Below are 12,266 nucleotides of genomic sequence, written 5' to 3' on the forward strand. Positions count from 1 at the left end.
ATGGATGAGGGGGGGGGGGGTGGGGGGGTGGCTTGGGAGGAGGGGGGGGGGGGAGAAAAAGTCACTGTAAATGTGTGAAAAAGAAAAAGTGTATATCGTGACTATTGTGATTTATGGTGTGAAAAATAAAAAATTAAAAGAAAAGATTGGCAGAATCAAAGGTTGCTTGGCTGTGGCTGTCAGTTTAAGGGTGTGTGTGTGTGCACACCTTTGTTGTGTGCTCTTTCTCTCCCTAACAAAACCTGGCTACGCCCCTGCATTGAACCCTCTGCTAAGGAAATTAGGCCCCCCATTATTATATCTATTTCAGCCATGACTCCTCACTCCTACTTGCCCCCACCACCAACACACCAAGCAGTGACAGATTAACCATAAGGCTGAGTAGACTAAATCCTAGGGGCCTGGAAGGTAAGGGGACCCATCAAACAACAATGGAAATAAGAGATACAACAATAGAAATGTTACTTTAACAATGCCAAAGGGAACTAAACCACAACATTAAAAATATTTTAAAATTGCAACAACTTGTAGCTTTCAACACTTGTCGATTGGCTTTCACCTATTCACTGAAATAAAAAAACAATGGGCTCAAAGCAGGATCAATGGCCGTCTTCGTTACCCATAATTCCTCATGCAGCTGGAACAGCTCTGCCTGTGTCAGTGCCAGGGAAACGTACATGCCTGTCATTGCCTGCCTTCTATTCTTTTCTGTGTACCCAATTGTCATTCCAGCGATAATTCCAGCAATTGTAATCATAGTACAGGGTAAGTATAAATAACCCATACACCAGGAAATTTTATTTTCTATTCAAATACAGTTGCATGGGAGTGGGACATGGTAGTACTAATGTTAATAATGGAAAAATAATGTTAATAAAATTGTTAGATCTGATTTGGCCTTTATGTTTCGTCTTCTTTGTAATATAAGATAAAATCCATTCTATGCAAGTGCTGCGGGCAGGCTTCAGTTGCTTCAATTTCTTAGCTTCATTGGCATTAAGGAAATGGTAACATGGTTGTGAACAGTGATATGGTCGTTAACACCAGCTGACTTCGACGATGGATCCAGCTTCTTACCAAGGGTTCTGTTGCTGTTTTGTTTCAAGTGGTAGGAAATTTAATATGCAAATCACAGTTGGTTCTAAGATAAAACTGGGGCACAATTGTTATTTTAACTTGCTCAGTCTGCAGGGGCCCTCCGAATGACCCCGGCCCCTGCTCCTCCCCTCTGCGCTTACCATTGGCTGGATTGGTGCCAAGCTCGATATCCATCGTCTCGCTACCCGGTTGATCGTCAGGCGGCCGGTGATGTGCATCCACTGTCAGGCAATACTGCACACAGCCTGGCCAGAGCAGTGGGTGGGTGAAGTGGGGAGAGAGGGGGAGAAGAAGCAGCAGTGTGTGCCATCGTGATGCCTCCAGTACCACCACTGCTCGGAGTGGGGTTGCCACTCTGCCCCACAAAATGGCAGCCCAGCCTTAAAGTATGTTTGCGCCACTGAGGAGGGAGGGGGTGAAGGAGTCGGGTGTGGATCAGAAGCAGTGAAGATGTGGGAGGGCTGTGGGGTTGGGGGAGCTGCCGGGCCCTTGAGACAAGGGAGCCATGATGGCTGCAGAGTTGCACTGTTCAGCATTGACTGGTCTGGAAGAAGTGGTGCTAGAGAGGCATCTGCAGGTACAGCCTGGGGAAAGGGATCAGCAGGGACAAGGTGGGGTTGGTGGTGGGTAGGGGAAGAGGGGGTTGGTGGCTGGGGTGGAGAGAGAATGAGTGCATTAAGAGATCCCTGCAGCATTGAGAGCATATATTTTTGAGTTGGTAAAGTTATCTAAAAGATGGGTGTCAGATGTTTGGACAGGGGCTCAAATTCATTGCTTGCCATGGGCGCTATTTTCAGTAGATATGCCACTAGGTGGTTGTGCATGGCCCGCGAATGCCCCCCCCCCATGTCGCCAACCTTGGGGAACCTTAATAAAGCTCAGACTATGGGCCCGGGTGGTGGTTAATCTGCCATTGATTGTGGCTCTTTAGCAATAGCACTTATTTTGTCTGTCAAATTTGGTGACCTCACTTAAAAGTGACAGATTTTGTTCACAGAATGGATCGGAAAGGATATGGTCTATGTTGGGTATGACGTGGAGATACTTTGTATGCTTGTTAGAACACCATTTTAAAATGTAGTAAAGTATCAATGCTGTGTCCTTCTTATTATGAAATAGGCTAAACACAACAGATTGGTGACGAGGTCAAATTTACTTAACTCTGAAAAGGAAAAAATTACTGTTACAACTGACTGAGAGCAGCCATGACATGGGAAGACAGAAAACTGCAAATCAAAAGGAACCATGGCTGACATTCATTTCAGAAAATTTAATGAAGTCAAAGAAGATTGGCAGGGGTATGTTGAACGTTTTGATCAACGCTGTATTGTCTATAATATTACAGAGAATAGAAAATGTGCACTTTTTCTATCCCAGATGGGAGAGAAGACCTATGAACTGTTGAGATCGTTACCAGGACACATGCAGAGATTTGACAAATTGCAGCATGTGCCAGGAAGCACAACCCAAAGCACCTTAAACAGAAGCAAACCCCTGGAAATGGCCATCACAACTGTGGCATCGTGTCCACGTAGACTTTGCAGGACCATTTATGTGAGAAAATTTCCTGATAGTAGTTGACCCACACTCCAAATGGCCAACTGTAACCTGCATGAAAAAAAACAACCGTGGGTCGTACCATTGAAAAGCTAAGAGAAGTCTTTGTATTGCATGGATTATCCATAGAACTAGTTTCTGACAACGGCCCACAATTTGATTCAGCAGTAACAACATTTGCCACATACTGTCTGCGCCATATCATCCAAGCACAAGGAGAGAAGCAGAGTGTTTCATACAAACTTTCAGGAAAGCCATGAAGATGAAACTAAATGCAGACTTGCCAAGGACCCACAGAATTGCAGATTTCTTGCTGGGATACTGAAATTCACTACACTCAACCACCAGAAGGACACCAGCAGAACTGATGTTCGGGAGAAATTTGAGGACCAGACTATCAGCAATACGCCCAAACATCAGCCTCAAATTTGCAACAAGCAACTTCTGCTAACAAAGACCCTAGATAAGTAGAGGTGGGCAAACCAGTTTTGGTAAGAGACTACTATTTCAATAGAGCCCCATGGGTACGGGGAGTAGTCCTGAAAAATCTCAGCCCATATTCTTATCACATTCTGATGGAAGATATGATAGGGAAAAGACACAGTGACCAGTTAAGAGGGGTGGAAAGTGCTTTGATAGCGGAGGCTGAGGCAGTCGACATACCCAGAAAGGCCAACCTTGCAACAGGAGGAAGCATCTCCACCACTCACTGATGATCAGAGAAAAATGCCCAGATCACCATCTGAAAAAATATCTTCAAGAGAGGCGCACGAAACCAGAGACCAGGCAAGGAGTCCTCTGGACTTTCACACTCCAACACTGGAAAGACTCTCAAGATCATCTTCACTACTGCCCAGTTATATCCTACCCAATGAAGTGGAACTGGAACAGCTCAAGCCAAAAATTCCCTTAAAACAACAGGGAAGTCCAGCTGATCCCATCCCACTCCGCAGATCCAAACAGGACAGACACCCGCAGGAAAGACTGAAAGAGTATGTGCCATAACCAGTAGATAAAAAAAGGAGGTTGGCACTATTCAGCATGTTTTTTTCTCTTTTCCAAGAGATGCTCATAACCCAATATAACCAATATTCAGCATCCCACTACATTATGCATGTTTCCTTATTATTTTTTGGTGGGCATGGGAAGAATGTTGGGTATGATGCCACCACATGTACATGATGACAAGGGGACACTTTGATATAAATGTATGCTTGTTAAACACCATTTTAGAATGTATTAAAGTATCAATGAATCAACAGCCTGCCGTGTTTTTCTTATTAAGAAGCGTGCTTAAACACAACAGTCTAGGTCTGGGCTAGTGGGACAAAATCAAATAGGCATTTTGTCAGCAGGAATAAATTGGGCTGAAGAGCCTGTTTACTTATTACATTGCTCTTTGACTAAATACATTATTTATGATTCACTCCCTGTATTTGACTTTGCTCTTTAATTTTTACTCCTTAATTTGACTTTGCTGTGTATACACTGCTTGCTGTCCGATATGCTCACTCCATCACTTTTAGTTCACATGGTGTTGGCAATAAATATACTATGTTAAACTTCAAGTATTCTTTGACAGTTGGACAAAAATCTTTGGGCTGCTTTCAGCTGATTGATAAATCCAGATTTATGTTAATTAATCAGCTAAATCCAGGAGTGACAAATTATAACATTTTTGTGCAAATGAATTTGATTTCACATCCCTCCATTTCATCCCCTTCTTCAACTCATCTGCTGCTGAAGCCTTCATCCCTATCTTTGCTGCCTCTTGATCTGACTATGCTCGGCCTTCCACATTTCTGCTCTGTAAAATCCTGATCACCTTGGGTACTGCTGGCTCTGCCCCAGCCTGCACCATCTCATTCACCCATCCCTCTGAGCCTGCAGACCTCACTGGCTTTCAGTTTTAAAATTCCCATCCTTGTTGTGGATGCCTTAGCTTTATCCTTTCCCTTATCTATAATCTACGAACCTGCAACCTTCTGAGATATCTACTACATGGACTTTTCAGTGGAGGATGAACTCAGCAGATCATGCAGCCTTCATCTATCTGGTTTTAGGTACCTCTTATTTGATAGTTCCCTCCTTATAGTAGATCATTCATCCTTCACTACATTTGAGCATTCTGTAGAATCTACTGTACCACCTCGTTATCGCCTTAGTGAGGAAATACCGTGAGCTGCCTTAGGATCTTTCACTATGTTAAAGATACTAGGTATGTGTAGAGCTCGTCGAAAGAACCAAAGACTTGTTGATCCAAACCAAGCAAAAGACAGGAGCTCTTCACAGGTGGCCGACCAGTCCGACCTGGCTCGGGACACAACCCTTTAAGGCCCAGACAGTAGGCGTGGCTAAGCTCTCAGCCAATCGCTGTAAGCGCAGTCTAGATACTGTAACTATATACATTGGTGATAGATCTGTACTATCACAGTATGGTATTATAATGTCCAAGTAACTCTGTATACACATTGTGAAGGTATAGACCAGAATTTCCAGATGGCATTCTGGAGAGCAGTCATAACCTCCAGAATTCCATGCTTTCTCTTGTGCGCCTCAGCAACCACTTTAGGTGGTACGGTTTGTGTAGCGGTTAGCACTGGAGCTATTAACCAGCATCATCAAACCAGAGGTGGAATCCTGCACTGTCTGTAAGGAGTCTGTACGTTCTCCCTGTGTCTGCGTTGGTTTCCTCCAGGTGCTCCCTTCAAAACGTGTCAGGGTTGCAGTTAATTGGGGTATTTTGGCAGCATGGGCTCATGGGCTGGCCGGGCCTCTTGCCATTCTGTATGTCTTGTTTAAAATTAAATGTGAAAGTGGCACCACGGCTCCATCCTCAGCCATGGTTATCTTTTCTGAGTTTATAGAATCGCACGTTATGGAAACAGAATTCTCAGCCTATCAAATCTTTGCCAGTCATCCAGTGCACATTTTCACTAATCCTACACTCACCTCATTCTATTCTCCCCACATTCTCATCAGTTTCCCCTTGTGTTCCTCTCCTTGCCTATACGCTAGAGGCAACTTATAGTCGCTATAAATAGGAAAAAAAAATTTGGACGGGGATTATTTTAAGTTTCTGTGTGCTTGAGACTAGGTGGCTGACCCAGACAGAGTGATGGATGCACTTCAACTGCATGCCGTGGCTGTACATGAGCTAATGACTATGCAGTCATTGACTGTTGCCTCGCATCATTGGGGTCAACACGCAAATCACATCTGGAACAAAATCTATGGAAACACTAAGCTCTATCAAGTAAGTATGACCTGTAGCTGCAACCTTGCAAGGCATCTATTGTCCATCCCTGATCCTATGGGATTTGGGTTCTAAGAATGTAAGGCAGGAGTATTAACATCAATGATTCAAGACCCCATTTTAATACTATATTCAGTAAAAACCCTGTTAACCAAAATTCAAGTAGCTGGCAACTTCAAGCAATGGGCAATAAAAATCTAGGAACAGAAATAAACAAATAAATTGAATGAATAAGAATAAATAAAAATTTGAATAAAATTGTAAAAGTATCTCACAAACCTTTGATGAAGATGGGAGCAAATATTCAGCCAGTAGAGTGCCTTGGTAGTGTTTTGCTCGTAGCAGATGTTTGAATTAAATTGTGTTTGAATAAAATGGCTTGTCCTCCATTGCTATTTATTGCTGTTATTGCTATTTATTTCCTCTCTCGCCCACTGCGACTTTCCCCTGGCAAAGTTTATACCTTCATTTTTAATCTTCCTGCACTCGCGCAAAAACTTGGGTCATTTCAAACCCACAATGCAATTGCCCATTTCACACTTGTCTGATTGCGGGTGCCGGGGATTGTACTAGGGGTCAAAGTTGTCAACCCCCGATGGCGTTGAGCTGATTTTGTTTTCACACTAGGTACTTTAAAGGCCAATTGGCGGTTACTTCCTGGGATCACTTCCAAGTGTGAAGGGGGCTCTTGTATTCTTTCCAAATCTTCTACAGCCTTCCTGTAATGGGGTGACAAAAATTGGTATCTGTATACCATGTTTGGCCAAATAAACTTTATTGCTGTGAGTACTAGTAAAATAAATATAAAAATGAGACAGAAAATGGTCATTCAGCATCTGGAGCTTTGCCGGAGTATTTGATTCCCAGAATGTTCCTGTCACCCCATCTCATCCTTCCATTGCTTTGTTCCTCATTTACCAATCAAACTTTCCATTAATTGCAGCTGTGATATTTACCTGAACCACAACTCTTTGGGTTCACATTCCATCTTTGGGTAAAGAAATTCAAGAGATGGTGCTGTGAGCAGGGTGGTGTTCTGAAGATGGTGGTTATGTGCAGGGAAACTTTGGAAATAATATGATTCTAGGGAAATTGATTATGAGAAAGCCATAGTTAAAATTTTACCCAGGCAATTTCTCCATACTTGTAGACATGGGAGCTTGTCACAGTCATAGTTCTGGAAATACATACAGCCATACATGCTCCAGGTCCTGCGTTAATGTTTTGGAGATGTTACTGACTGGAGTCATTGTGTAATAATCCAGCAAAGAAGTGGCGAATGCACCTACCTCAAAATAACACCCCTTAGGTAAAGAGGACTTCAGTTTTTAATGTCACTTCCTTCTGATTCTTTGCACCAAACTAGACTACAACCCATAATTTAATTAAGCAAGGAAACAAATGAAATGTGTTGCTGTACACAAATGGAAAAAGTTTAAAAAAAAAACCACAGAGCTGAGAGTCCAAAGTAACAGCACAGCATTTTCTGCAGATCAGACAGCGGCTGTATTTGCATTTCCGGTTGATGACCTTCCATTAGAACCAGCCGGATAAAACCTATCTACCAGCAATGATACAATTTCCAAAACCTGTCCATGTGTTTTTACTTGTGTTTTGTTACCAGATAAAGCAGACAACAACAATATATTGAGTTGGTCTGCTTCTGGATCACGTACTTGTATTGTACTATCTTCAGGAACCAAGACATCAAAAGAGTGGTTTGCCAGTAGATTTCAGTGGTGGAGGGGTGGATGATGTCGATCTAAACAAATGTACCAATGTACCTTCAAAAAAGAACAGAGATGAAGGGTGAGAAACATTTCCATAAGCAACAATATTATTCTCTTTAATTGTGAATATGGAGTGATAAAGTCCGCATTTGGCAATTTGGGAATGAAAGGACCTCTCTTGATGTTTTCTTCCATCCACTGCCTCTTGCATCTTCCTGTGGCCACCCCAGCTGAGTTCTAATGTGCTCACCAGCTTCTGCTGATGCGCATGGGCAGTATACCAACTGAGACCAAACCATTGCCTTGTTCAAGTTCAGTATGGGTTCCATGTTTTGAGCTTTCCCCGCTCCCACTCCAATCCCTGTCATTTTCAAGCCTTACTGAGGGATATGATCTGTAATTTCTGTATAGAACAAAGCATTTATAGCTAATGTAATGCAATATATAAATGGTTAATTTGCACCTATAAAAATAATAAATCCTTTCTCTTCAAATTTTATCTGTTTAGTGGAAATATTTAATGAATGATTTTTTTTTACCAAGTAACTAACTTGTCATCCATTTTAAATCTTTATGGTATGACTTGGGTAGTAAGTTTGCTTTGATGAGTTGAGGCCTTCTGTCAGTGTTGCAGTGGCTGTCCTATTATTGAATAGATTGTATTCAATGTTGCTTTTGATGTTTTCTGGCTTATCAAAAAGCAGCGCAGCAACACAAAATACAAGGTTTGGACTGGGCATGGATTCTGTTCTGTCTCCTCTGCTGGTCAATTTTTTTTGAAAATTTTATTTATAGTTTTACAGACTCGTATTAGCCAGGTATTAAAGGGGAACAATCCTCTCCTTTTACAGGTCATTGTTTGCCGAGTCCTCTCTTAACTTCCCCCCCTCCCCACCTTTCCCTCAATTCCTCACCCTCCTTCCCACTTCAACCCAAGAAAAAGCATAAAAATCAGTTATTAAGAATAATAATACAAATACATGAGGAAAAAAAAAGGAGGGAGCTGGCAGGACTTCCAAATTGTCTCCTCATTCTTAGTATTTCAGGGCTTGTGTGATCCTGTTATTTGCTGTATTGCTATTGAGAAAGGCCCTGGAAAGGCTAATCACACCTGCGTTTCGACATGTCGCAAGTATGGCTGTCACACCTCAATGAATATGTCTTATCTCCATCTTAAGTTGCAAGTAATTATTTCCAGGGGAACACAGCTCTGCATCTCCATGTTCCATCTTGCTATGCTTAGCATTATGCATTTCCTGGTTACTGCCAAGGCGACCTTCACAAATTGAATTTGGTGTTTGGACAGTCTCGGACTCATGTCCATAATATCCCCCAGCAGGAACAGTGCTGGATCTTGCGGATACTCCACCCCTCTAATTCTGTTTCAAAATGCCCCCTAATTCTACCCAGAAGGGTCTCACCTTGGTGCATAGCCACGATGAATGCACAAAAGTTCCTGTCTCTATGCCGCGTCAAAAACACAATTCAGAGATATCTGGTTTAACAGTAGCAATTTTTGTGGCCTAAGGTATAGCTGGTGCAAAAAATTGTATTACACCAGCCTATATCTGGCATTAATAACCGCCTTCATGCAGTCCCGGCAGAAGTCGGACCAGCTTCATTCCTTTGTTCCCAGGTCTGAATACCATCTTTGCCTTGCTTTATGGGGACCCAGTTTTGGGGATACCTAGCCGAGATACATTTACACGTGATCCCCCTTTGAATTAGAACCTCCATGTCACTAGACAGTGGCAGGGTCAGAGGTGAATGTAATTTGTCTGCTGGTCAATCTTGATCTTGGGGCTACGTGCTTAGCCCCCTGCTCTACTCACTTTACAGTGTTATGAGTCCAGAGGACCCCAAAACCCAGTAGCAATAGAGATTCACCAAGACAAATGGTTACTTAAACAAAAGTTGCTTTTAATTTTCTTTAAACAAAAACACGATCAATCTTTAACTTATTACTATTAAATTAACTTAACCCCCTTCTAATTCTAAATGCAAGTGTATGTAATGTGAATATGTTCAGGAAAGTTCTTTGATTCACAGTTCAATCTCACTTTTCACTCCTCCAAGTTCAGGCAATTTTTATACTGTGCACAGAATTTAACATTTATGAATTTTCACCAGGCTCTGGTGCTTAAAGGTAAATGGTTACTGCTCAGGAAGGTTCTCGTTGGTTTCAGAGAGAAATTTGTTGCTCGCTGGACATACACAAACTGATATCCTCCAATCAATCACTTCACTGTCTTGCTGAAGAAACTTGCCCCATCATAGTTTTTCCAAATGATAACCTCTTCCAGGTCACCACAGACTTCCTCTTGTTTTCCTTATTTTAGGAGAAACACTGGCCAGCCATTTCCTCTTGTAAGAACAGGCTGCACTCAGAACTCACAATCCATCTTCAAAATGGGGTTTACAACAAGCCTGCCAGCTTGCCATGTTGCAGCCTCCAAAAGCTATTGAAGACCTCTCTCTCTCTCTCTCTCTCTCTCTCTCTCTCTCTCTCTCTCTCTCTCTCTCTCAGAGAAATCTTGTTTGTTCTTTCCTCTCTCTTTCTCTCTCTCTCTCTCTCTCTCTCTCTCTCTCAGAGAAATCTTGTTTGTTCTTTCCTCTCTCTTTCTGCTTGTAAAAAAAACAATTCACCTCCCCAAAAACCCAATCCTTGAAAGATCTTATCAGCATTTTGTTTATTTGCACCTGCTTCTGAAGTTCCTTCCAAAGTAGTTTCATTGTCTTTACAAAGGGACTGGTTCCTCAATGTCTGACTTTCAACAAAGCTCTTGAATTTTAAATGAGATGTCTTTTGTGAAGTGTTACTCTGTGAAATGACCTACACACTAAACCCCCACAATCTTATCTCTATTAAAGACATATTTATATATAATGTACCCCATAACAACACATATGACTGTGTAGCTCAGTGTAATATTACAAAGTTATTCTTCATCTTCTTCCTCCAATCAGCTTCTAGCTGCTGTCTCGCATCTTTTTAAACAATTCTAACTGTAAATGTACAATTAAGTTGAGTAATGCTTGGCGGTCAATTAATGGGTGGCATGGTTGCGGTTACAGTTAGCACAACTCCTTTACAGTGGCAGCGATCAGGACTGGACTTGGGTTCCAATCCCACGCTGCCTGTAAGGAGTTTATACATTCTCCCCATGTCTGCGTGGGTTTTCTCCGGGGGCTCCAGTTTCCTCCCACCCTTCAAAAATGTGTGGGTTAATGGGGTGTAAATTGGGTGGCATGGACTCGTAGAGTTGAATTGGCCTGTTACAGTGCTGTATGTTTACATTTTTTTTAAATTACAATATACTCAAGAATAATCCCTCTAGTCTTCTTGCTGCACTCACTACATCAGTTTATCAATTTTAGTTTTATGTATTTAAAATATCTCTGAATGTCACGGACATTTAACAACCTTCATAAACAATTGGCAAAAGCAGGGGCACATCTTTGCTAGATGTCAAAACTGTTTGAGACTTTGAGTATGGTCCCTATTACTTCCTTGTTCCCTCTTATAGAATTTGGGAGACTTTGTAACCCCCTCTGTCCCTGCTGCACTTGGGTTTGGGCATTCATTGAACATAAGCGATGATTGTTTACAGTAGCCATTGGAAACAAGATGGAAACATTTCATTTCTTTCATTGTTCTTTCTCACTTAGTTCTAACCATTCTAGCATTATGCAACTGCTGGGACTGGATGAGGAAATGGAGGAGAATGGAAAAGACCCTGTGTTTACACAGGGGGCCTACTTGTCTCTTCTCTTCTTGCGCCACCTGAGGATCCGGGAGCTTCAGGTAACACTCGCGTTGCAGTCAATTCTCCTTTCTCAAGTCATTCTGATCCCTTACTCAGCATTTTCATGTGTTGGATGAATGAAATATTAAGCATAACATCAATTAATTTGTTGGTACCCTTTGGATAGGAAAAAAGGCTGCAGATAATCGAAGCACAAGAGACTGAAGATAGTGGAACCTGGAACAGAAGATAAACTGCTGTATGATCAAGCAGCATTTGTGGATTCAAATAGATGGTCAATGTTTTGAGATAGGACTATGCAGGAACTTAGCCCGATACATTGACCATCCCTTTGCCTCCACAGATGCTGCTTGACCAGCTGCCTTCTATAGTATTTTTTTGTAGCAGAAAATGAATCTGAGGTTTCTGATCTTTACAGAAAATACTGTATGGAAAAAAATATAGGACAGAATGTGAAAAAGAAAGCAGTCCTAATTAGGACTCTTTTTTTCCCCCGAAGGTCATTGTAGATTTCAGTTGTTTTCTGTTATTTTATTTAGATTAAAGCTTGTTTTTATTTGTGATGTTTGAATTAAGTGATCGGATATAATTTGCAGGTACTTAATTCATTTATTTTTAGTAGGTGATAACTTGTTTATTGTGGTTCTTTGCAGCGAATCTGCTTAGGAATTCTGAACTACTTCAGATCCATTGAACGGACTCTTACCATTGATGTATCTGGCTTAACCCTGGATCAAGGGAAGCTGTTGTGTACATCAGAAGACACTTGCTGGATCAGTGCAGCAAAGGGAGTCTCAGGTGTTGCAGATGGCATAGGTTCACATTGTTATTTGCACAACACCCCTGCAGACTACAAGG

General features: G+C 41.8%; 1 protein-coding gene across 1 annotated transcript in view; it reads left to right on the forward strand.

Moving 5' to 3' along the window:
• The window catches only part of LOC138737374 (uncharacterized), a 93,977-nt gene that overhangs the window by 62,166 nt on the left and 19,545 nt on the right, over nt 1-12,266 (forward strand). The window contains exons 12-15 of the mRNA XM_069888120.1: nt 5,753-5,911; nt 7,608-7,720; nt 11,311-11,446; nt 12,062-12,265. Of these exons, the coding sequence (XP_069744221.1) occupies nt 5,753-5,911; nt 7,608-7,720; nt 11,311-11,446; nt 12,062-12,265 (612 nt within the window). The remainder of the gene's footprint in view (nt 1-5,752; nt 5,912-7,607; nt 7,721-11,310; nt 11,447-12,061; nt 12,266) is intronic.

Source organism: Narcine bancroftii, chromosome 6, assembly GCF_036971445.1.
Source record: "Narcine bancroftii isolate sNarBan1 chromosome 6, sNarBan1.hap1, whole genome shotgun sequence".
Taxonomy (NCBI): Eukaryota; Metazoa; Chordata; class Chondrichthyes; order Torpediniformes; family Narcinidae; genus Narcine; species Narcine bancroftii.